At 44.9% G+C, this 26,079-nt stretch overlaps 1 protein-coding gene across 4 annotated transcripts in view; it reads right to left on the bottom strand.

The window, feature by feature from the left end:
* Positions 1–26,079, bottom strand: part of DENND5A (DENN domain containing 5A) — a 299,668-nt gene that overhangs the window by 66,041 nt on the left and 207,548 nt on the right. For all 4 annotated transcript variants that reach the window (XM_085648154.1, XM_085648156.1, XM_085648155.1 and 1 more), the window contains 2 exons: positions 15,548–15,666; positions 3,393–3,574 (listed from right to left, as the gene is read on the bottom strand). In XM_085648154.1, the coding sequence (XP_085504280.1) occupies positions 3,393–3,574; positions 15,548–15,666 (301 nt within the window). The remainder of the gene's footprint in view (positions 1–3,392; positions 3,575–15,547; positions 15,667–26,079) is intronic.

The raw sequence follows: 26,079 nt of genomic DNA on the forward strand, positions 1-26,079 counted from the left end.
CAGATTTCAAGTCAGTGGTTAAATTTTTAGTTGTCTCCAGAATTCACTATGGGGTTTCCATACTATCTGGGGTTCCAAGACCCACATTCAAACACTTAAAGTGACCATACACGTCGTAGAGGGCTAAATTCAGGAACTGCATACTTTAAATACAACACCCCTATGCTCATCACTTTTCGATACCTACCCACTGAAGCAAGAACATCTTCAAGCAAAAAACCATCTGCATGAGTGGCTTTGTGCTCTAAACAGCAAATGTGCACAGTGCCTTTAATGCAGACACACGCAAATACCAAGCTAAAAAGTCTGAGGCATGCTGCTCACTCCAAAGCATTACATCCCTATTTCTAAAAACTTCTCTTGTCACAAAAGAATTAACTCTCTCCAAATCCTTCACAGGAAAGCCTACAAAGATCTGGAACTTTATTTCATACAAGATCCAGACAAACCCAGCTACAATTACTTAAATAAAGTTTAGGGAAACACTGAAAATACTCTGATTCCAATGGCATTTCCAAGTACCAATCTCCTGGCTCCTATTGTTAACCCCCTACCCTTTCAGATCGCCTGAACACTTAGATGTTCCTTTTAAATGTAAAAATGTGCCCATTTTATATCACTGCCTGACCTTCGTATTGTTGTTCATAAAAATAGGCTTCTATACTTTAATCTACAATTATGTTTTATTGGCAGCCCTATGGTCTGGTATACACTAAATAAATAAATAAAATGTTTGGTCGACATATTTGTACCACTGAACCTTTTGGGGTCTTTCGCATGTATTGTATCAGTCTCTCAGTGGCAGGTAAACTACAGTGACACCCAGGGCCACATCTAGGCATACCAACATCAAATGTGCCTTTTATATTTCATAATTATATACAAATTATACCTCTGTTATATCTAATGTCCGAAGACAATTGCCAGGCCAATCATATGGTTATTTTCTACCACTGATGCATTCCTCCAGCAATTTCATGAAGTAGTATCCAATCAGAAGTGTTTCCCTCTGCAAGTCATATTGTTATATAACAGGGGTCTCAATTTTTTCTGTAGTGAGAGCTACTTTTGATCAGTGAAAATCATAGTGAGTTACTGAAGGCTAAACTTCTCACACATTGTTACCAGACACCCCCACGCCCAGCTTCATTGACTTTAAGCCTAATGTCCGTAGAGCCAGTTACTATGGTTTGAACAAAATACTTTGACTAGGGGCACTTTGACAGGGCTGCCATGTGTGTCAGTGAGAGCATGGTCTTTGGGGATGTATGAACATGTGGACATGAATGGAATATATTTATATGGGTGTCTGAGATCCTGTGTCGTATGTACTTGCAGTACAGGACATACCTTTTGCCATATGTGGCACCGCTACATGTATAACACAAATATACAATCATTTTTAGTAAATGGGAGAAATTTAAAGTGCAGAAAAATGTTCTGCAAAAATGTTCATTTATATGATTTTTTTTTTTTAAATCTGAAACATTTTTATGCACTTTACATGTTTCTCATTTTAAAAAAATGGCTGTATTTGCAGTTATACTTATGGCACAGTGTCTACTGGCCGCTAGGAGCAATAGGCCTGCTGTTTGTAAATGCAACACTTTGAAATGGGAGAGGATTAAAATGAAGGGTTAACTTAATCATTAAGGTAACTTTTCATTTTAATGTTCTCCCTTTTAAAATCATTCAGAAACATAATTGTGTTCACAACTCCAATATTGAGTTGAAAAGGAATTTCTTTTAGGAGTTAAATACCTCAGTAGTTCAGTTGTTCACCTCTGTGCCCCAGCCACAGCCTGGGTCATAAATCTGACCTCGCACTGCTCATTATCAGGCACTGCTATCTGCAGCTTGATGATAATAACATAAAATAAACACAGCCTTCCCTTAACTTTAAAAATAAAATATTACCTTGTGCTTATTTAAAATTTAACTCAATGCTGTGATCTACTCTGAAGGTGTCTGGGAGCTGCTGGTAGCTCGCGATCGACTGGTTGGAGACACCTGTTCTATATCATGCCCATCATCATCTTTTGTTTCCTTTATGCCTCCTTCTCTCCAAACCCATAACTCTCACCTAATTCATCTCTTCTTTGTCTTCTAATGTGACAATTCACTGCATTCACCGAAACAGGTGGAGCAGGCCTGGTGCCCTTGCCCACAAAACTACTTGAATTATATCATAAAAAGTTTTATATGAATTGCAGCTTTCGAGGAACCATGACGCACCATGTGTGAGCTAATATGATTAGATCGTCCATAAAAAAAGCTCCGAGCTGTGTCTTTTTGCTGTACCATTTGCTATGGTTTCTAGGCCCATGTTTGGTTACAATCCTTGAGGAGTGTTATAGTACTTTACAGTAGCTCAGTGATTTCATACCTATGCTGCACCGATCTATGTTGCAATCTGGTGGTCAAATGTTTAAAGTGAGGCTGACTGAATCTATGTTTCATCCTCAGGTTGACAGTAATGAGTGTGGTGTAACAACTGTTAGTTACATTTAAAGGCAACAGCAAGAACACATTATTTTATTTAGTGTTGACAATCACTAAAGCAAGAGTTGTTATAAAATCTTCAATGTGAATGTTTCAAATGGTGTGAAGAATATCATCAACATTACACAGTTGAGTCTAAAAATGTTAAAAACCATCTAACTTCAAAACTAATCATATAGAAAGTGGCACTCCCTCAGAAAAAATATGAAGGAAAAGCAGTTTCTAAAGGACTAAGGGCAGCTTCTCTTAGAGAAGATTACTATGTGCATGCCTAGTGCCTAGGTCATGCTTAATTAAAAATAAAACTGCTGTTTAAAAAGCCCCTTTTTAAACAGCAGTTTTATTACTGAACAATAGAGTTAATGAAGCATCTAACTGCCATAACTTATTTATTTATTATGCTTCCAGAACAAGTCCATACCTAGCTGAAATACTTTACATAGTATTGGGTCATTAATGCAAAAAACAGTAGAACATTTGGAAATATGAATGTATTGATGATATAAGATTTACATGTTAGGACATTGCTACAGAATGTATGGCGAGGAAGACTATAAGGAAAGATGGTAGCCCACAGTGTGGGTAAACAGATAGCTGGCTTGGGAGTGGGCTTACATAGCGAATAACAGGAGGGACAACATTGGTAAGACTCAATGTGGCGTAAACAGGACTTCAGGGCAACCTTTAAAGCTGGTAACAATGAGGTGTCCCAGAGAACATTTTAAGAGCAGGAGGGCAAGTAAGTGGAGAAGCAGAAATAAGATGGAGTACAGCTGGACATGAAAGAGAGTCTGCAAGGTAAGATGTAGATGGATCACGGATAAATGCAAAGATAAAAGAGAGCAGTTTCAATCTCGGTCTGTACTAATTATATCATCAGGTTAACTTACTAGGTCTGTTGTTTGGCGATATTGTGACCAATCTTCTGATCATACTTGGTGACTGCTGCAAAGGTGGTGTTCTGCATTGTCTTTCATCTATTTCCATATGCGAGGTTAGTAACTCGCCAACCAAAATTCTCTCTAAACTGCCGTCATCCATTCCCTTTCCCAGCCACCTCCCACACGGGAACCTAAAAATACAAAAAAACATTATGCCAGCTTTTACCAGATATAGGAATAAACCAATACATGATCCACAAAGATTTCCAAAATATGTCAGAAGGCCCTTTTTTGAAAATACAGGATTAACATAAAGCATCAAAATAATCATATATATTTCATTTTATAGCAGTAAAGGAAGTCTGCTATAAAAAGCGAATAATGTTTGCAGACATAAACGTTCTAAAAGTTTTAATCCTAAATTGATTCCATAAATCAATAACCCAAGAAACCTGTTAATCTGATTTTAACATTAGTTCAGAATTTGACTTGGGTCTGGGATAACTATTTGGTTGTATTTCCTTAAATATTGATGATGCACTTAAGGACATCATCATTCCACACCTGATGATAAATATCTTGTTGAGCAGATGCATTTGTAATATCCAAATTTGAATACTTGGTCCCTGATACTTGGCTAGGAGCGGAGGTAGTCCCTATTTTTAAGAAGGGGTCGCCCCTGCTTCCAGCCAATTATGGGCCAATCAGCCTAATAGATGTAGATCAGAAACTTTTTGCTAGGCTGATTCTTGATCGCCTCCTGGATTGGATAGAGGACTCAGAGATTCTGAGTCAGTATCAGGCAGGCTTTAGAAAGAGTGTATCCACCATCGATCAGATTTTTAGATTGGCTATGCTTTTTTGGAAGACGGCGAAGGTCGAGGGCGGTTCTCTTTACACTGTCTTTGTAGACCTGGTTGCGGCCTTTGATTTGGTTCCACGTAGGAAACTATGGAATGTCCTACGGGACTTAGGAATACCTGCACCCTTACTGGATATTATCATAAGACTCCATACTCAAAATTTCGCAAAGGTCAGGTGTGGGAGAGAAGGCAATCTGTCATCTAGCTTCCCAGTCGATAGGGGGGTTAGGCAAGGTTGCGTTTTGGTGCCAACCCTGTTCTGCCTTTACGTAAATGGAGTTATCTCCCACCTGAATGCGGTCCCCAACAGAGATGCACCAAAGCTTGGTGGCATAAGGATATCAGCAATTATCGTCGCTGACGACACCCTCTTACTCGCTAAAACACCTATGGGTATTCAGCGAGTTTTAGAGGGTTTTGTTGCGTTTTGCTCTGATAGGGGGTTGGAAATAAATACTGCCAAGATGAAATTTATGATTTTTAATCCTCCTAAGACAACCCGCCCAAATCCGGTCATAGATTGTGTGAGCCTAGAAAGAGTACAAACGTTTGAGTATCTGGGTTTGACTCTTAACGAGAATATGACCTGGGCTCAACACCAGACTAAATCTCAACTTAAGCTGACTCAAAAGGTAGGGGGGATCATTAAAATGTGGAATAAGTCGACGATAAAACCTATTGGGCCCCCCCTTGAAATTTATAAAATCCAGGCACGTGGGGCTATAATATATGGTGGTGAATTGTGGGGACACAAGTGTGCCCCTGCAATCACTGTCACGGAAGGAATATGTAATCTATGCTAAGTGTACAATCTGCAGCTCATATGCCTCGAACGGAATATGCTACTTACCAGTATGCATCTGTTCTTGGCATGTAGAGCTGCAGAGTTGTACACTTAGCATAGATCGCCAGCTGGTGTTGGGCAAGGATGTTTGCAGTTTGTTTTTGTACTTTGGACAGTCTTTGGAAGTCACGAGTTCGGTGACTCCTCCTTCGGTCCGTACTGCGCATGGGCTTCGGCTCCATCCTCAGATTGTTTTTCGCCAACAGGGAAATGATGGAGCGTAGTAATAACAGTGAGAAACCCATGTGTGTTGTATCTAAATAAGATGGACTGGAACGGCTACAGGTAGCCGGGGAGGCGGGTGGGCGTGTACAACTCTGCAGCTCTACATGCCAAGAACAGATGCATACTGGTAAGTAGCATATTCCGTTCGAGGCATATGAGCTGCAGATTGTACACTTAGCATAGATTATATAGCAGTACCCAACCTTAGCGGCGACCACCGGTATCCGTTGCAGCGGTTTGAAAAAGTGTCTTTAGTACAGCCTGGCCCACACTAGCTTGTTGCTTGGAATGCACGTCTACACAGTAATGTTTTGTGAAGGTGTGCGGTGTTGACCATGTGGCTGCTTTGCAGATGTCATCTAAGGGTATGTTCCCTAGAAAAGCCATAGAAGCACCTAACTTTCTAGTAGAGTGGGCTTTAGGTGGAACAGATAATGTTCTTTTTGCCTTTTGATAGCAAATTTGTATGCACTTTACAATCCACCTAGCTATCCCTGATTTAGAGATGGGGTTGCCTTTATGTGGTGGAGAGAAGGAAACGAACAATTGTTTAGTCTTCCTGAAAGGTTGCGTTCTTTGTATGTAGTACAGCAAAGCCCTCTTAACATCAAGTGTGTGTAAAGCCCTTTCTGCAACAGATTGAGGTTGCGAAAAGAAGACAGGTAATTCCACCGATTGATTGAGATGGAAGGGGGAAATGACCTTGGGCAGAAACTTCAGATTTGTACGAAGTATGACCTTGCTGTGATGTATTTGTAGGAAGGGTTCCTGTATAGTGAACGCTTGTATTTCACCAACCCTTCTAAGGGAAGTGATAGCTACGAGAAAAGCTGTTTTCCAGGTGAGAAACTGTAGCTCACATTTATGCATTGGTTCGAAGGGCGGACCCATTAGCCGTGTAAGAACTACACTTAGATTCCATACAGGGGAAGGTGGTGCCCTGGGAGGAATTACTCGTTTAAAGCCTTCCATAAAGGCTTTAATAGCGGGCACTCTGAACAGTGATAAATGCTGTCTGTTTTGTAGATAAGCAGCGATCGCTGCTAGGTGTAGGCGTATGGATGAATATGCCAGGTTACACCTGTGAAGATGTAGCAGATAGCATATGATGTGCTGTATGGATGCATCTAAAGGGTTGATTGTATTGTTACGGCAGTAAATTACAAATCTTTTCCACTTTGCGGCATAGCATGCTCTAGTGGTAGGACGTCTGGCTTCCATGATGATGTTCATGCAATCAGGGGGAAGGTTAAGGTATCCAAATTCTAAGATTTCAGGAGCCAGATCGCAAGGTTGAGCTGAGCTGTGTCCGTGTGCCTGATTTCTCCATGGTTCTGGGTCAGTAGGCATGGGGACAGGTGCAGTTTTTGATGTGGTACCACTGATAGTTGTAGTAGTGTGGTGTACCACGGCTGCCTGGCCCATGTCGGAGCTACTAGAATGAGTGTGAGGGAGTGCTGTTGTAGCTTCCTTACCACTAATGGAATTAGTGGGAGAGGTGGAAAGGCGTATGCAAATCTGCCTGACCAGTTCATCCATATCGCATTGCCCTTGGACAATGGGTGTGGGTATCTGGCGGCGAAGCTTGGGCATTTTTTGTTTTCGTGGGTGGCGAAGAGGTCTATTTGAGGATGCCCCCACTGTTGGAAGAATGGGTGAAGAACTTGTGGATGCAGTTCCCATGCGTTTGTCTGCTGAGCAGATCTGCCATGGTGTTTTGTACGCCTGGAACGTGCTGTGCCAGGAGAAAGATGTTTTGGGGAATTGCCCATCTCCATATGCTCTGGGCTAAGCGGGAGAGCTGGGGAGAGTGTGTCCCCCCCTGTTTTTGGATATAATACATTGCAGTCATGTTGTCTGTGCGAATGAGGACTGCTTTGCCCGAAATCTGTTTTTGGAAAGATTTTAGGGCTAGAAAGATCGCCAAGAGCTCCAGATGGTTGATGTGGAGCGATTTTTGCTGTGGCGTCCATAGACCTTGCATTGTGAGGTGTAGGAGGTGCGCTCCCCAGCCGGAGAGCGATGCGTCCGCTGTTAGAATCACCTGAGGAACCGGGTCCAGGAACGACCGCCCTTTGGAAAGGTTTGTGGTGTTCCACCACTGCAGAGAGTGATGGGTGTGGCCGTCCACCAACACCAGATCCATTAGCTGACCCTAGGCCTGGTTCCACTGTAGTGCTAGGCACTCTTGAAGTGGACGCATGTGGAGTCTTGCATGGGGCACTATGAAAATGCAAGACGCCATCATTCCTATGAGCTTCATAAACACTCTTGCTGGAAGAGAGTGTTGAGGAAGGAATGTTTTGCGCAAGGCTTGTATGCTTGCGATCCTGGCTGAGTTTGGATAGGCAATACCTTTGGAGGTGTCTATAGTGGCCCCGAGATATTGCTTTATGTGAGATGGTACAAGGTGGGACTTTTGGTAGTTCACCGTGAAGCCTAGTTGGTGGAGCAGCTGGATGGTGCTGTTTGTATGTTGCACACATTGGTGGTAGGACGCGGCTTTTATGAGCCAGTCGTCTAAGTAAGGGAAGACGTGAACATGTTGACGCCTGAGGTGTGCTGCTACTACCGCTAGGCATTTGGTAAACACCCGTGGTGCGGTGGTGACCCCGAAGGGGAGAACCGTGAATTGGTAATGCTGACCACCACGAACCTGATGTACTTCTTGTGAGAAGGGTGTATTGGAATGTGAAAGTATGCGTCCTTGAGATCCAAGGTAGTGAGAAAGTCTCCCTGACAGAGGAGCGGGAGGACTTGTTGTAGGGTGACCATGTGGAAATGGTCTGAATGTATGTATGCATTTAGAGGCCGGAGGTCCAGATTGGGTCTCAGGGTCCCGTCTTTCTTTGGTATAAGGAAATACAGGGAGTAGACCTCTAGATTTTGCTGATTGACGGGGACCTGCTCTATAGCGTGTTTTTGGAGGAGGGAGAGCACCTCCTGTTTGAGCAGTGTGGAATGTTCTTGAGACATTGGACGGTGTCGTGGTGGGATATTGGGTGGGGTAGATGTTAGCTCGAGACAGTACCCTGACCGAATAATTTGGTTCACCCATTTGTCCGATGTTATGGATTCCCATGCGTGGATAAATTGTTGTAGTCTGCCCCCGACCGGAGTGGGATGGTCTGGGGGGAGGGAAGGGAAGTCATTGTGCTGGCGGGGTTGCGGAACGGGTGGTGTTAGTTTTGCCCCTGCCCTTATTGTTGTTGCCTCTGTAACCACCCCTTTGGTTGCCCTTTGAAAAGGTATTTTGAGGAGGGGACTTGTAGGAGGTAGAGGCGCTATCGGTGGAGAAGCCTCTACCTGTGCCACGAAAGGATGAGCGTCGAAAGGAACGTTTAGGGGCCTGTGTTTGGAGTGCCCCCATAGACTTTGCTGTGTCTGTGTCCTTTTTCATCTTTTCCAACGCTTCGTCCACCTTTGGCCCAAAGAGAGTTTGTTGGTCAAAAGGGTGATTTAGTATGGACGCCTGGACTTCAGGCTTGAACCCTGAGATCCTGAGCCAGGCATGACGACGAAGCAGGACACTGGTATTTATGGCTCTAGAAGCAGTGTCGGCTGCATCGAGGGCACACTTAATGGAGGTGTTTGTAATTAGTTTACCCTCCTGTATCAGGTCATGAGCCTTGCGCTTGTGTTTTTCGGGGAGGTGCTGCATAAGAGCCTCAAGTTCGTCGTAGTGTGCTCTGTCATAGCGCGCAAGTAGTGCTTGTGTATTTGCAATGCGCCACATGTTTGCAGCTTGGGAGGCGGTGCGTTTGCCAGACGCGTCTAAAAGTTTCGATTCCTTGTCTGGCGGTGGGGCTTCTCCTGAGGACTGGGAGTTAGCCCGCTTTCTAGCTGTGGAGACAACTAGGGAATTTAAGGGAGCAGGGCCCTTAATGTATGCAGGGTCTGTGGGTGCCGCCTTGTACTTTTTTTCTATTCTAGGGTTCAGTACCCTGGCCCTGACAGGGTCTCTGAATACCTCTGCAGCATGCTTGGTGACACCTTTAAGCATGGGCAAGATAGACGTGGATTTGTCCTGAATGTCAAATGTGTCCAGTAGGAAGTCGTCTTCCACTGGTTCGCTGTGCATGTCCACCCCATGGTAGTGTGCTGCTCTCTGCACTAAGTGATGAAACCCTAAGGAGTCCTCTGGAGGAGACGGCCTGGATGGGTATAGGTCGTCCTGAGGCATATCAGGTATGTCAGGTATGGTAGTCTTCCCATGGGTCTGGGGTCCCCGGTGGAGTGGGGTCCATTGGGGCGTCCGCCGGGTCATAATCCGGATCCCCGTCATCCGGATCTGGGGACGGGGTCGGGGAGTGATGAGGTAAAGGTGGCGGAGACCTGGGAGGGGGAGGGGGTGGAGGAGGTGGAGGAGGCAGAGGAGGAGGTAGTGGGGAGGGCACTCTGAGGGGAGAAGTAGCAGAGTCCTTCCGTTTGGGTGGTGGAGGAGGAGCCGGAGTGTCAAGGCGTCTTTTCTTGATAATTAAAGTCAATAGCCCAGTATTTGGATCTTTAGATAGAGTCTTTTGCAAAGGGTCTGGTGTGAACAGAGCCAGTGGCGCCGAATCGTCCGCTGGCGCCGATGGTTTCGGAGCCGAGGGCTTCGATGGTTTCTGTGCGCCATGCTTTTTTGGAGCCTCCGGTTTTTTCGGCGTCGAAGGAGTTTTCGGCGCCGGAGCGTCGGTGCCGACAGATTTGTGTTTGGTTGGCACCGAGAGTCCAGGCTTCGGCACCGGTGGCTTCGGAGTCGAGCTGGGTATCACTTTCTTCGGTGCCGAATGGTGTTTTTCGGCACCAGGCGTCGGCTGGCTCGAGCCCGAGCTGCCGTGAGACTTCTGAGGCTTCGACACCGGGCCCGAAGGTGGGGTGATAGAAGCTGTGTGCTTGGTTTTGCCCAGGCCTGCAGGCGAGGGTGTAACCTGAGTCTCTTTGGTTTTGGGCGCGGGGGTGGGAGGGGGTACAGTACTCACGACCCGCTGCGCCGGTGTGATGTCCTCCACGTCGGAGTCGTCGGCCTCGGAAGCGCTGACGACGTCGTCCTCCTGCTGGGTGTGTAGTTGCCCCGAAGCTTCGGCGTCGTCTCCGAAGATGTCCGGTGGAGCCGCGGTCGAGGAGTGCGCCATGGTGCGTCGAGCTCTTCGATCCCGGATGGTCTTTTTAGATCGAAAAGACTTGCAGGCGGGGCAGTCTCTAGCCTCGTGTTCTGGAGAGAGGCAAAGGTTACACACCTGATGGAGGTCGGTGTGGGGAAATTTAGACCCACATTTTGGGCACTTTTTGAACGGAGTCCTTTCCATCGGCCGGGACCGGAGTCGAGGAGGGCCCGAAGGCCGGTGCCGATGTACGGGATGGAGAAAAGTGCCGCTTCGAGAGATGAAGATTGGATGAAGAAAACTCGAAGAACGAGGATTTTCCGTCGAGGCTGGAACCGTAGAAGTTCGAAGCCGGAGCACGAAGTATCACATCCGAGCCCGATGGCGGAAAAAAACAATCTGAGGATGGAGCCGAAGCCCATGCGCAGTACGGACCGAAGGAGGAGTCACCGAACTCGTGACTTCCAAAGACTGTCCAAAGAACAAAAACAAACTGCAAACATCCGGGCCCAACACCAGATGGCGATCTATGCTAAGTGTACAATCTGCAGCTCATATGCCTCGAACAATACGTTTCTTAGGCAGTTAGCTTCTCTGCCTATTAGTGCACCCATTCTTCCCCTCAGGCTTGATCTGGGAATAAGACCATTAAAAGAGGAATTGGGTCTGAAGCCTCTAACTGTTTGGAGGCGCTTATGGGTAACCCCTGAACTTTCTAGCTATAGGCAAGAGCTTAAGGAACTATTACAAATCCCACTTATATGGGAACTCCCCTGGCTAAAACACATTAAGCAGGAATTTGAGAGGCTGGGTTGTCCTTTGATGTGGACAAATCCGGAAGAGGCCAGTAGAAATTTATCGCGCAAAGACCTGGTCAACCGGTATCATGAGTATAATTTGTCTAGCTGTTTATTGAATGATCAAATGGGGATAATGTCCAGTACCTTTATAACATCGAAAGACTATTATAAGATGGAGACTGTTTTGGATAACATTAGTCATAATGGTTTAAGGAAACTCTTTCTCCAATGGAGATACAACTCCCTACCAATAAGAGCCCTTACTAGTAGATGGTATCCATCTACCAGCAAAAACTGTCCAGCTTGCTCGGACGAGTTGGAGAATGATATCCATGTTATGTTTTTTTGTCCTTCCTACCTAAAGCCTAGGAAGATGTGGATCATTCCTCTATGTAGAAGGGGGATTAGGCACTGTTCACTTTCATATCGATTATTAAAAACTGACCTTACCCCATTAACTGTTTTTGCTGTTAGTAAATTTTTAGCTGCCATGTGGAACATCAGAAGATGTCTTGTAGCAAAATGACTTTGCCTCCATTAATGTCTAGGGGCCTGAACCTTACAAATACGAGCTGCATTTCTGTTGATTTAATGCATAATTGATGAAATTGTTATGTTTTTTAATTCTTACCGTAAATTTTAATAATATGTAAAGATTTGTTCTGTAATGTATTGCTACTTCTTTTATGACTTTTTAAGTCGAAATAAAGATAATGATGATGATGATGAATAAATAATAATAAATTGTAGGTGGACAGCTTTAAGGGCCAAATAATTGTGATAATATTTATCATGTAATCTAAATCTGGTTTCTATCTTCTGGAAAATAACAGAATTATTACCTCAAGTAATTGAGAAGCCCATGGGATACCATCAGCTTCCCATGTTTTCAAAAGGATTTTTAACTATCTTTTAAGTATGTAGCATACCAAATTAAGAAAGAATAAAGAGGGAACAAGAGGTACATTTACAAAATAATATCTCATGTGAGTGTTTTTCAAATGTTAGTTTTAATAGACCAGTTAGACATATCACTACTCTTTAACAGCAGACGTCAGTAGTACAGATGTATCAATGCGAAACCATCATGGGAAATTATTTACTTCATAACTATGAAGCAAAAAGCATGCAAGTCTAATAGAAAAGAAAGCTTAATATAATATGCAATTAAGAAATCTTATACTACACTCTATTTTGGGTCTTTTCAACTTTGACAAGGCTATTCTTGAAAATGTATAATTCAAACACTATTTTATTTTTATGTTCTTAAAAACACATTTAGGGAAAAAAAGAAAGCAGCAAGAGTAATCATTACATTTTAAGGGTAACCAACGTTTTAATTGTGTTAAGTCTTCCCCACCAACACAAGGGGCAGTTAAAGACGTTAAATTCTGCTAATGTTAAAAGTCGTTAAATTCTGCTGCTGTTCTACCACATTGTTTTTTTATTTTTTATTTCGACCTACCATAATACCAAAGCCAGAATATTTACTACCACTATATCATCAAGGTACATATAGGCAGGTAAGAAGATATTCACTAATCTCAATTCCATATCCATGTACCATCAACAAGGTAGGTAGATGGTGATATATATCATTAAGGCACATAGATGTGACGTTAAGAATAGTAAATCTATATACTTATCTTGATAATACAGTGGTAATCAATATTCTGGGTTAAATATTTTTGTAGGCCAAATTACAAACATCAATATTTTGACATACAAATTGTCTCCTTTTTTTTTTGTGATGTTTACATTTGTTTATTGGGTTTTTACATTTCATGTTACAAGTTGGTACTTCATCATTAACATAGTTTGACATTAATTTGCTGGTGTTTGAATGATATCTGTAATGAAGAATTTCACAATCCCATCGCACTTCAAACACACTGAAGAGGATAGTCTGGGAGTTACCCTCTAGCTTAACTCTCCATACAATGGTGTGGTTTGTGATGTCTGGTTGGGTGGGTGTCCCGGGGGCGTAGATTGGTATTTCGCCCTCATCTCTACCTTTGTGTGTCTTCTTGGATAGGATTCATAAATGCATTCCCAGTCAGAGTAATTCGGTCTCGGAAATAACGAGGGGAAAAACAGAACTGTTATCTGTGGGGGGGAAACCAGGTGTGGGGAAAGGTGGGGAGCGGTCGGAATGTACATCGGTGTTGATCAGTGATGCAACTGATTATGGTTCCATTTTATTGTACTGCTGTGTGTGTAAAGGGGGGAGCCCGTCTTAGTGAGATGGGGAACCTGTCTGGTATGTCCTAGATATGTCATCGGCTTTGTGTGTCCTGATGTGGTATGGTATTGACTATTATCTGTTCCGCAGGGGATAAGAGCGGAGTTTGGGGTTGAGGTTGTGAGGCCTCAGGTGTAACCACCGTTGTCGTCACCTGTGTGATTTGGAATAGTAGCTGTGCCCATTCCATAGATATGGGATGTTTGCGTGTCCCTCTTACCTCCTCACCCCTTAGTACCTCTTACTCTGCTGTATACAAATTGTCTCCTTAACAGGCTAATACTAACAGTGTTTTTAACATCTTTAGAAAACTATATGCCAAAACACTTCATCTTCTGGGAGCTCCATTGTAAATTAGAACAATCATATCTGTATCTTATATGTAGTATTGAGTGGTTGAACTTGAGTTATATTGAAGCTGAATTTATATATGCTTACATGCGTATAGTTGTATTTTTTTTCGGTTTTTGTTTTATAACTGCTATACTTGACAAGTATAGCAGTTATAACATGTCATCAAAATGTGGCAAAATGTCCACTTCCTCTTTATGAAATGCAACCCATGCAACTGCTTCTAAGAATGGTGCTAGACCTAAAATGAATAATAAATGAGGTAAAGGGCAGCCTTGTATAGTAGGACAATGAAAGCCAAACTACGGTGAAATGGAACCACTTCGTTTATAAACCAAAACCATAGCAGTGTAAAGAGTTTTAAAAAATATACCTTTAATTGGTTATCTTTGAGTCATACATAATTCATCAAACAGTGCATAAAGGCGCAAACATGCACCCAAAAATAAGTATTAAACAGTAAAGGAGGCATCGACACACCCACACTCACCCAAGTAGAATAATCTGCAAGATGTCATAGTAATAGATAGGATGCAATACAAAAATTAATATGACGACACCCCAAATTATATACTGAAACAATAGGTCATGTCAAGGGAGACAGACCTTCTGATGGGAGGTGTATGTTATAATATTTCCACCACTCCCCCCCCCCCGACCTTGTGGAACTTGCACGGGCATCCCCTACTTTTGTATGTGACCTTCTCAGCTACCACACAAAGGTCCATCCTTCTTCTCCGTTCTTGCAGAGTTGGGGCTTCAGGCACCCCCCCATGCAGTATAAATAAATAAATAAAGATTTGAACATGAATAACCAATTAATTGTATCAACAATCTATTCAGCATAAAGTCATCCAAAGGCAAATTGGTAAAAGCTGATTTTCAGATAATATTGGAAAATAGTCTGAAATTATTTGATGCAAGTCTACTCATTACAAATCCCGATTGATTCTACATAATTAAATAATGAAATCAGAAGTCTAATTCAGTTGGTGGTGTGTTAGTTAGCGATGAGGTTGCAATCACTATTACTACGCAGAATAGGTTGATGTTTCAAAAGCTATTATCCTCATCATGCTTGTGCATGAATGTTGTTAAAGCGTTTAAAAGTGTTTATTTTCCTGCTGAGTTAGATAAAAGAATAACTAAATGTAACTGTTTAAGAACAAGTAAGTAGGATAAATGAGATATTAATAGAAATTACATCATGAACTGGAGATTTTGCTTTTTTAATGGATGGAATACCTTTATGAAATTCATCAAAAGGCTAGCTTACTTAACCTTTATATTTGCTAACGTATCAAGGAATAGTTTTAAAATGATATTCTAAATTTGTTGAGAAGATTCAGTTTCTTCAGATTAAAGAGCCTTGGAATAACTTTAAAAAGCTACGGTATTTGTGTAACCAAAAATATGAATGCCCCATTAATTTTACTAATAATGCCTTTAGTTATTGTATGCTCCTTTAATTCTTTCAAATTATTCTAAAGTTTCATAGCCTTGTTCAGTCCACAATAATAATTAGCTCCTAGTTTTAAGAGTACTTTCTTTCAGAAAGTGTTTCTTTATCTAGTACAACCAAAACTTTGTGTTTCTATAAATGCAAATGGTTCCCAAAAGGAGAGAAGTATGAAAATCCCATTATGCAAATATGTTTTTCAGGCTTATATCAGATTCTTTAAACTTTTGCAGTCCGGCTTACTCACCGATTACACATTACTGAAAATAGAGAAATACTGGGAGAATACTTACTTGTATGTATGCCCCGTGATTTCATTTCTGACCATGACATATTCCACCAGCCACTTGGCATACAGCCCTGAATTATCATGACCTAGTTGAACTGTGGTTAGCTTTCCCAAATTCTGGCACTGTAAATAAAAAGACCCTTGCATTAACATTTACATACTAAGCACACTCAAGATCTTTCTAAAGCTTTAAAGAAATTATATATGACATTGAAATTCTATCTAACTAAACAAGCATCAGATAATATGTTATATGACATAGCAGTTTGCTCCCAAGAGAAATATTATCCTCCCGCATTTCTGAACTGTGCTGAAAAATCCAGGAAATAAGGGGGGAGTCGTCTCCCTTTTTTAAGCAGGATACAGTCTTCATCAGACAGGGCTTTGAAAGTCAGAGTGTAGCAGTCTGATTGATGTTTCTTGAGATTCGCTCTAGGTTGAAGGAACAGGGTAGCAGTCTGATTGATGTTTCTTGAGATTCGCTCTAGGTTGAAGGAACAGGGCTATATATTATATAACCCCACAGTGATGAGGATCACAAAATAATCCATAACTATCAATCAATCAATCAGGGAATTGTAAGCGCGCTACTCACCTGTGAGAGTCTCAAGGTGCTGGGGGGAGCGGGGGTGGGTGAGCTCAGTCGAAGAGCCAGGTCTTGAGCGTCTTCCTGAAGATGTCCAGAGAGAGGGCGTGTCTGATGTCGATAGAGAGCTCGTTCCAGGTTTTGGCCGCGATGTAGGAGAAAGCCCTTCCGCCCGTTCAGGTTCTGCAGGGAAAGGGCGAGGTCGGCGGATCGGAGGTTTCTCTTGGGTGCGTGGAAGGAGATTCTCTCATTGAGGTATTGGGGTCCAGTGTTGTGGAGGTATTTGGAGGCGTGGGTGAGTATCTTGAAGGTTACTCTCTTCTCGACGGGGAGCCAGTGGAGGTCTCGCAGGCGTTGGGTGATGTGTTCCCGTCGAGGGACCCCGAGGACGAGTCTGGCTGCGTGGTTCTGTATGGTCTGGAGTTTGCGGAGCAGAGACTTGTTGATTCCGGTGTAGAGAGCGTTTCTGTAGTCTAGTCTGGTTATGAGTGCGTGGGTGACGGTGTTTCTTGATTCGGGGGGATTCCATTTGAAGGTCTTGCGCAGGATGCGGAGGGTGTTGAAGCAGGTGGAGGCAACAGCGTTGACCTGTCGGGTCATGGAAAGGGAGGAGTCAAGTACGAGACCGAGGTTCTGGGAGTGGTGGGTGGGAGTGGGTGGGCTGCCAAAGGCGGTGGGCCACCAAGTTGTGTCCCAACTGGTGGGGGAGGGACTGGGGACGAGTTGAGCTTCAGGCAGCTGCTGCTCATCTAGGTTGCGACGACCTTCATTCCGTCCTGAAAGATGAGTCTGGTGGTGACAGGGTCCTTGTTGAGGGAGAGGATGAGTTGGGTGTCATCAGCATAGGAGACTATGTTGAGTCTGTGTTGTCTGACGATGGCAGCGAGGGGGGCCATGTAGATGTGGGATAGCATAGGGCTGAGTGATGATCCCTGTGGGTTCAAAGATGAAGGGTGTCAGTCTGATTCTTTGGGTCCTGCCGGTGAGGAAGGAGCGGAGCCATTCGAGGGCGGTTCCCTATATGCTGGCATCATAGAGTCTGTGTGGTCTTGGTCGAGGAGGGTGCAGATGTCGTCTGTGGCAGCGAGTAGGGTGATCTCAGTGCTGTGGTTGCTTCAGAATCCAGATTGGGAGGGGTCGAGGATGGATTTTTCTTTAATGAATTTCGTGTGACTGACTGCAAAGGGAAGAAGGGAGATGGGTCGGTAGTTCTTAAGGTCTGAAGGGTCTTCCAAGGGTTTCTTGAGCAGGGGCTTGATTTCTACGCGTTTCCATCCGTCGGGGAAGGTGCCGGTTTCAAAGGTGGTATTGATAGTGCGTCGTAGTTCTGGTGAGATGGCAGTGGCGGCTTTGTGGAAGATGTGCGGAGGGCAGGGGTCCATGGGGTGAACCTGAGTGGATGCCTTTCATGGTCGATTTGGTATCTTCGGTGGTGGCTGGGGTCCAGGCGGAGATGGTGGGTTGGCTGGTGATGTTGGAGAGGGGAGTGGTTTCGGAGTCCGGAGTTCGCTCGTTGAAGTTGTCATAGATGGCCTTGATTTTCAGATTAAAATAGGAGCTGAGCTTGTTGCAGAGGACCTGGGAAGGGTTGATGTCCGAGGCCTGGCTGTAGGGTTTGGTGAATTATTGGATGATGCTGAAGAGTTCCTTCGAGTTGCCTGCATTGGTGGAGATCTTGTTCTGGATGAGGGTTTGTTTGGTTGACTTGATGAGATGGTGGTATTCAGTCATGGCGTTCTTGTATGAGGTCCGGTTTTCCAGTGTTTTGCCAAATCTTTTTGTGAAGTCTGCAAGTGCGCCTGGTTTCTTGGAGATTAGTTGTGAACCAGATGGCCTTCCTGGGGTGTTGTCTGTCGAGGTTGCAGAGGGGTGCGAGTTCGTCTGCGCAGTTGGAGATCCATCTGTGTAGTTCTTTGTCTGCGAGGTTGGCGTCGGTCGAAGCGGAGGGGGTGTCGTGGTTAAGGGTGGAGTTGAGGTGGTCCTCTGTGACCTTGGTCCAGTTCCTTCACGGTGGGCAGGGTCCAGGTTTGGGGCGGTGGGTTTGTTGACATGGATGTTTATGCATTGGTGGTCCATCCAGGGGGGTTGCGCGGTTTAGCTGAAGTGGATGTTGTTACTGCCTGCGAAGATGGGGTCGAGGGTGTGTCCTGCCTTGTGGGTGGGAGTGTTGACGAGCTGTTTCAGTCTGAGGTTAGCGAGGTTGTCAAGGAGGGTGGAGGAGTTGGGGTCATTGAGGTTGTCGAGGTGGAAGTTGAGGTCTCCGATGAGTATGTAGTACGTGGAGGCGATGGTGTGGGGTGCGACGAGGTCAGTGATGGTGGTGGTGAACGCGGTTCATGGTCCAGGGGGCCTGTAGGTTAGCGTGCCACGTAGAGTGGATCTGGGGCTGGTCTGTATCTGGAAATGGAGGTGCCCGGTGGAGGACTGGGGGTCACTCGTAAAGGAGGTGGTGAGTCGGAGGGAGCTCTTGTGTGCGATGGCGAGTCCTCCTCCTGGGCAGTCGGGTCGGTCTTTCCTCTGGATCTTGTATCCGTCGGGGAAGGCGGTGGCGATGTCCGGGGAGGAGAAGGTGGAGGTCCAGGTTTCCATGAAGAAGGTGACGTCTGGCGAGAGAGTGTCGAGGAGGTCCCAGATCTCTACGGCATGTCTGTGCAGGGAGCGCACGTCAAGGAGGATGCACTTAAGGGCTTTGGTGGTGTTGGCGTCTGTCGGGGGCTGGTGCCCGTGGGAGTGCAGTGGGTGGTTAAAGTCTGGTGGCAGTGGCGGCAGGAGAACTGGCCGTGGGTGGTGTTCGGCATGGACAGCTCGCAGTTGTTGTTTCTTCCGGGGTTGAGTGCGAGGAGGACGGCGGAGTCGTACCTTGGATATCCAAGGTCCCTGGCGCTGGTCTTGGTCGGGCTTGACGGGCTTGCCTTTGGCATGCCAGCGGCGCGGCCGTTATGCGCCCACGCAGCAGCTGCCATTATATAGTGAAGGGGGGAGGGAAGCTCAGCTGGGAGGTGGGAGCGGGGACAGCAAGGGCGAGGGGCCACAGGGGAGCAACGGCAGGAAAAAGGGTGATGGGAGGACAGGCACATCAAAAACAAGGGCACAGTAAATACAGTAAATACAATGACTACCTACAAGACAACCTGTCACAAGGGCAAAAAAGAACGATCACAGCAAACAAGGGCACAGTAAATACAGTAAATACAAATGACTACCTACAAGACAACCTGTCACAAGGGAAAAAATAACGATCACAGCGAGGCAAACGGTCAACAGGAACAGCAGAGGCAAGGCTCGAACCCCTACTCGCCACCTCTCAGCAGCAGTGGCACAACAACAGAGCTGCTGGGGGAGGGAGCAGGTCCCTGACCAGAGGTCAGAGGTCGTGCTTCTGCAGCCCTTCTCTATCTCAGAGACTTGCCCGTGCACCCAGAAGCCATGGAATTTCAATGGGGTGGGTCAGTGGTTCTTTCTACAGAACACGGCAGACATTCCATGACAATGTGTTTTATGGACCATTAACAAGTTAAATTAATAATTACAACACATAGGCAACACAAAGATATATCCAATACAAATATAATGTTACCCTATAATCATCTGTTTTGAGTGCTGTAGATTCACATGCTCTGAATATTTTTGCCAGCAACAGATGGGCTTGAATATTGCAAGTTGTTTTAGTTCTAATATGAGTTTTCAAGTCAACCCTCCCTCAGTTGGCAATGTGGATGTGCAAAAAAATCCGATGTTAGTTTGTTTTCGCAGGTGAACATAATTATGGGAGTTGGTATTAGTGAGAATATTCTGACCATGCAAATTATGTATTACAGTAATAAATGTTAATGTTACAAAGATGTGCAACAAGACATTGACCCCAAGGAGGAACGGAGTTTGTACTATTGTATGGCCAACTCTAGTCTGCTAAAAGTGAGAATATCCATATAGTAATGCTTTCAGAAGGTGTACAGAGATTGACCATGTAGCTGATTTACAGATGTCAGCTTTTGATATTGGGTGACCTTTATGCGATTTAGCAAAAGTGACAAAGAGCTGAGTTTTAGAAAAAGATTTACTTCTGTCAATTTAGTACATTAGAGCTCTTTTAACACCTGGGTTATGAAGGGCCTGCTACTGAGTCTGGGTGAGGGAAAAAGTGTGGTAGCTCTATTGTGTGGTGGAGGTGGGGTACAGAATTATACTCAATTCTAAGGACAACCCTATCTACTTGAACCTGGATAAAAGGTTATTTTAAGGTGAGAGCATGTATCTCACTCATGTGCCATATCACGATAATAGCTTTGGGGAATGCTACTTTCCAGTAGAGGAATTTGAAAGGACAGGAAAGTTGTGGCTTGAATTGGGGATTCATGAGTTTTGTGGTGAGTACTATATTAAGGTTCCAGAGAGGGTAAGTGGGACTCTGGGTGGAATAACCCACCCCCTTAAGACTATCCATGAAGGATTTAATGACTAGAATGCTGAACAGGGAAGAACGTTGTCTATTTGGCATGTATGCAGCAATAGCGGCAAGCTGTAAGTGTATGGAAGAATATGCTAACCCTAACTTCTGGAGGTGAAGCAAATAACAGACGATGTCTTGAGCGGCTTAATTAAGGTGGTCCAAATCCTTAGAATCACAGTAGTGGATACATTCTTTCCATTTTGTTGCATAGTAAGCTATGGAAGTAGGTCTATGAGCTTCCTGGAAGTCCATACATTTCTGTGGGAGATTAAAATATCCGAACTCCAAGACCTCAGGTTCCAAATTGGTAGATTTGGAGTTGGCTGCGTCCTGAGCAGCTGATCTTGCCCTGTTCCTGCGTGAGAAGATCCGGCCATTTGGGGAGCTTTTCGTAAAGAGTAATAGACATTTTGCAGAGGGCTAAGAACTATGGTTGTCTGGCCCACATGGAAGCCACCAGGATGGGTGAGGGAGGTTTGCCGTATCTTCCTTACTACATGCAGAAGGAGTGGGAGAGGAGGAAAAGCATAGCCTGCATAGGCAAATATCCCGAAGCAGTTCATCCACAGAGCATTACCTATGGACTGTGGGTGTGGAAACCTGTAGGCAAAGTTTTGCTATGTTGCGTTTTCGCGAGTGGCGAATAGGCCTATTTGTGGGCACTCCCAACTTTGGAAGTAGAGGAGTGAGACTTGTGGTGAAGTTCCCTCTCGTGGATTTATTGCTATGTCCTGCTGAGTAGGTTTGCCAAGCCATTGTCTACTCCTAGGAGGTACCCCGCTAGGAGGTGGATCCAATGGCGAATCGCCTTATGCCAAATCTTCTGCACCAGTACCGACCACCCTGTTTCTGCAGGTAATACATGCAGGTCAAATTGTCTGTCTTTATCAGCACTACCCTGCCCTGAATATTCTGAAAGAAGGATTTGAGGGCAATGTGAATCACCAGAAGTTCCATGTAGTTGATTTGTAACCCCTGTTTAGGAAAGTGCTCCTTTTTGTCATGATCACCCCAACTTTTTGCAACTGGTACTGATGTTTTTCCACTGATGTGCACTGGGTCCCTGCTAACCAGGCCCCAATGCCAGTGCGTTCCCTAAAGACAAGGTAAAATGGTCTAATTGTGATACAATTGACACACACAATAGCACCCCTGTAAGTCCCTAGTAAATGGTACTCCTGGTACCTAGGGCATGGGTACCTAAGAGAGTCCCTATGGGTAGCAGCATATATTATGCCACACTAACGGACACCAATACAAATTGCATGCAGGCTGCTATTGCAGGCTACGTGACATGGTGCAAACAATGTGTGAAAACACGGCATGGCACACTCACTGTGTGCCATGCCAAAGTCACTGCATATAATATATGTAAGTCACCCCAACAGCAGGTCTTTTAGCCCTAAGGCAGGGTGCATTATATTACATGTGAGGACCTATCTGCATGAACAGCTATGCCCCTGTGCTATCTAGTTCAATAATTAGAAGGTACAAGTGAACAGGGAAGCCATCTTAAGTATATGTACTGGGGACTGGTCATTACTCGTTCCCCAGCTACATGGTGGCTTTACTGAAACCTATAATGTTTGGCACCTTGTCTGAATAAATCTTTACTCTTACGAGTACTAGATTTATTATGACATGCGCCCAGAGGTCACCTTAGAGGTGCCCCTGAAAATTATACCAGTATTTAGTGTGCTGGCTTACTGGTTTCATCCAGCCTGCCACCACAGACAAGTTTCTGACACCCTGCAGGTGAGATCCTGCACTTTGAGGCCAGAAACAATACCTGCTCCGGAGGAAGGTGTTCACACCTTCTCCAGCAGGATGGCTCGTGATTTAGCATATCAAGGCCAGGGGATTCAAAGCCTGTGCCGCCTTTGACACAAGAACAGGTGGGGAAATTAGCTATGCAGTAGGTGTGTTGCACCACCAGGCTAGTCACACCCCTAAGGCGGGCTACCTGGTGTGCTCCATCTTTATTTTGGTGGAATTTAGAACTTTGGGACAAGGTTATGCCCACTAAACGACAGGAAGTGGTCATATGGGGAGTGTAGTGACCCCAGGGGTAAACAGCCCATTGGCTACTATACTTCACTCCCCTTAACCCGCCTACATTTAGTATTTAGGTGGCCCTCTGACACCAGGATCTCAGATTTGTCAGCATGAAGAAAGACAAAAAAAGAGACGAAGACATGAAAACTGTGGACCAGCATTTACCTTGGAGCAAAGCCCTACCTGACTGCTGCACTCCCGAGAATCACCGACACCGACTTGTCCAGAAGCAAAACAGCCTGCCCAAACCCCTGGAGGCCTGCTCAGCACTTCCTCGACCCCACAGCATCTCCCTTGGAGTAGTGAAGCCACTTCCATGCAGCAGCAGGCATCAACTGCAGCTGTCTGTTACAGTGTTTTGTCGATCCCCGGGCCCATAGAGGGAGCAGCCCTCCATCAAGAAGTCTTCATGCTCCAGGGGGTCAGATCCGTCTCCCTGCCAAGACCAGAGATGCCAGGGCCCCCAGGAGCAACCCGGCACCAATACTCGAGGTACCGGAGCCAGCTGCAAACTCCAAGGCCTGTTTGTGTTCAGCTGGACCACATAGATGACAAAACTTCCCGGCACATTGAGGGATTCTGAGAGAGGCCAACTCCACAACAAAAGAGTGGCTCACTGTGTTTCTTTTGCCTCTTCTGCAGGTACACCAAGAACCATCAGAACCTCTAACTCATGGACCCACCGGACAAAACACCTCTGTACCCGAGCGTGCCAGCCCGGTCTCATGGAACTGACGGTGACTCTGTGGTCCTAAAACCCTCAAGAGCCGAGGCTACCCTTGGGTTCTGCCGGACTGGTCCCCCAGTCCACCCTTGCAGCCTTTTTCATACAGGTTCCTCTCCCATTGCCTTTAACGGTTAGCGTTTGAGACTACTGCCGTTTAAAGCACCTCTGCACCCGGACAGCCCAGGATAGGTGAACTTGAACTCCTGGTGCTTTCTTGGACTTTGGCCCCTACTTACCTTAAGTCCAGAAGAACAGTCCCATAAAACGTCTGTTAGTGTGCCTATGCAGAGTAGGTTTCTCCAGTAGGATAACATTACCGCATTCGAGGCTCATGTCTCATACTGACAGCTGTCATTTTCTACTGTTTTTACTGTAAAATTTGATATCGTTCAAAGTATTTACCTGATTCCAATAATCTCGTTGTCTCAAATTATATAAAAATATATAATATGATAAGCCAAAACTACTAGCCCACACTACCAAAAAAGAGAGCATTTGTGATATTTTAATTCAAGGCCTGTAAGCCAATAAGGGTCGTCTGGACTTTCTACACAGTGTACCGTTTTTTTGATACACTACGTAAAAGCCAGCTTCCTACACCCTGTTGCATGGACCCTTAGCTGTCATTTTGTAGAGATGTACACCCCAGCCAATGAGGGATGCGTCCATGGTGATGGTCACCTGTGGAATGGAGTCCAAATATGCCTGCCCTACAACAGATTGTTGCAGTTTCACTACTGCAAAGAGCAATGAGTGCTGGCTGTTACCAGCACTAGATCCTGTAGATGCCCCTCCACTTGTGACCATCGCATTTGGAGTCTGGCATGGTGAATTGTGGCAATGTAGGAGGCCATCATTCCTAAGAGGTGGATTACTGTTATGACTGGTCAACAATGATGAAAGAGGTAGAAGCTAGTTGGAAAGTTAGCTGTTGGTTGGGATGCCCCTTGTTTGTGATGGCATTGAGAATTGACCTTAGAAAAGGCTGAATTTAAAGGTGTTTATGATGCGATATAGTGGTGTTTCTGGTAAACCCTCTTTATAAAGAGCATCCCATAAGATTAGTAGAGGAGGCACTTCAGCTAACATCGAGGGATCCTGCATGCTGAGACTTCGCCACGCAACGATCTGACATCTTGAGACACACACACACGCACGCACACACACACACACACACACACACACACACACGGGTTTGAATAGTAGGAGTACGCCTGATTACTGCCTTGTTTTATGCCTGCAAATATACACTGTTTTAGTACCGTGGTAGAACTGTATCTAGCATTTACGCTTTTGGTGCTTGTAATCCCTTTTATCTGCTTCTGTCTACTGATTATCACAGCACATGTATTCTATACAAAAATAACATTGGTTCAATAAATATATTGAAATCGCCCCACTGTGTATTTTCTGTATATTTCTCTGAGCACAAGTAAGCACGAGTGACTGAGCGAAAGGTTCTAATCTGTTTCCAGGATCCCTGAGGGGTCAGGGTTGTCATGTTCAGTGGTTGCTAGAAACCATTCGCTTCCTGGTAAGGTTAGGGGGGCTTACGGTGACACTGTGAGCAAGCTGGTCTCTAGCCCAACATATCCTGCATGGTGCCCAGAATCAGTCCAAGCACCTCGCCCAAATTTTATGTTGTCCAACAACCACATAGATTAGTTGGAACTACACGAAACCCAAAGCTCTGAAGCAAGAAAATAGTTGCCTGGGTGTGTGCTAGGCACTGCTGTTTGCTTACACTTTTGATCAGCAAATCTTCTAGGTAAGGATAAACATGTATGCCTGCCTTTCTGAGGTGGGCAGCTATGACTGCTAAGCATTTGGTGCACACCCTTAGGGCTAAGATGACCCCAAAAGGTAGCACATTGAATTGGTAATGTTGCCCACTCAACAAACCAATTTAAATAAAACGTATCGCTAGTAATCTAGATGGATGGGGATGTGGAAATAAGCATCCTTCCGATCCAATACAGATATGAAGTCACCTTGCTGCAGTAATGGGATATCATCCTGTAGGGTCGTCACATGGAAGTGTTTTAGATATACCGGTTGAGAGGCCTGAAATCAAGGATTAGCCTGAATGAGCCGTCTTTCTTAGAAATGAGGATGTATAGGGATTAAACCTCTCTGCCTTGGTGTTTTAGAGGCACTAGTTCTATAGCCCAATTGCAAGGGAGCACCTGAGCCTCTTTGTGAAGAAGATGGAGGTGTTCTGGGGCTAGGGAGTGTGCTGAGAGGGAGATGTTTGGTCGGTTAGAGAGGAGTTCTAGGTAATAACTGTGTTTTGTTATTGTAAGAACCCATTTTTGAGATATTTGTATTCCACTGTGGGAAATTAAGAAGTCTCCCTCTGACAGGTGTTATGTGATTGGAGGGACTTGATGCAAGTGCATGGATGTAGAGGCTCCCTTACCATTCCCTCCTCCACCTCCGCCCTTATTGGAGTTATTGCCCCTGAAAGATTTCAATATGTAGCCTGTACCCCTTTGATGATCATAGGTTTGCTTTTATCTCTGATATGACTGAGGCTGGTTGACAGATGTAATTTTGGATACCGTCTATAATAATGCTTGCAAAAGGACTGTCTTGTGGATGGGCTCTGCAGGACACCCAGGGACTTTGCAATTTCGGTGACCTTTTTAATTTTTTCTAGCATCTCATCATCCTGCAGTCCAAAGAGATGTTCACCATTGAAAGGCAGGTTGATAAAAT

This window comes from Triturus cristatus, chromosome 3_2 (genome assembly GCF_964204655.1).
Source record: "Triturus cristatus chromosome 3_2, aTriCri1.1, whole genome shotgun sequence".
NCBI classification, from domain to species: Eukaryota; Metazoa; Chordata; class Amphibia; order Caudata; family Salamandridae; genus Triturus; species Triturus cristatus.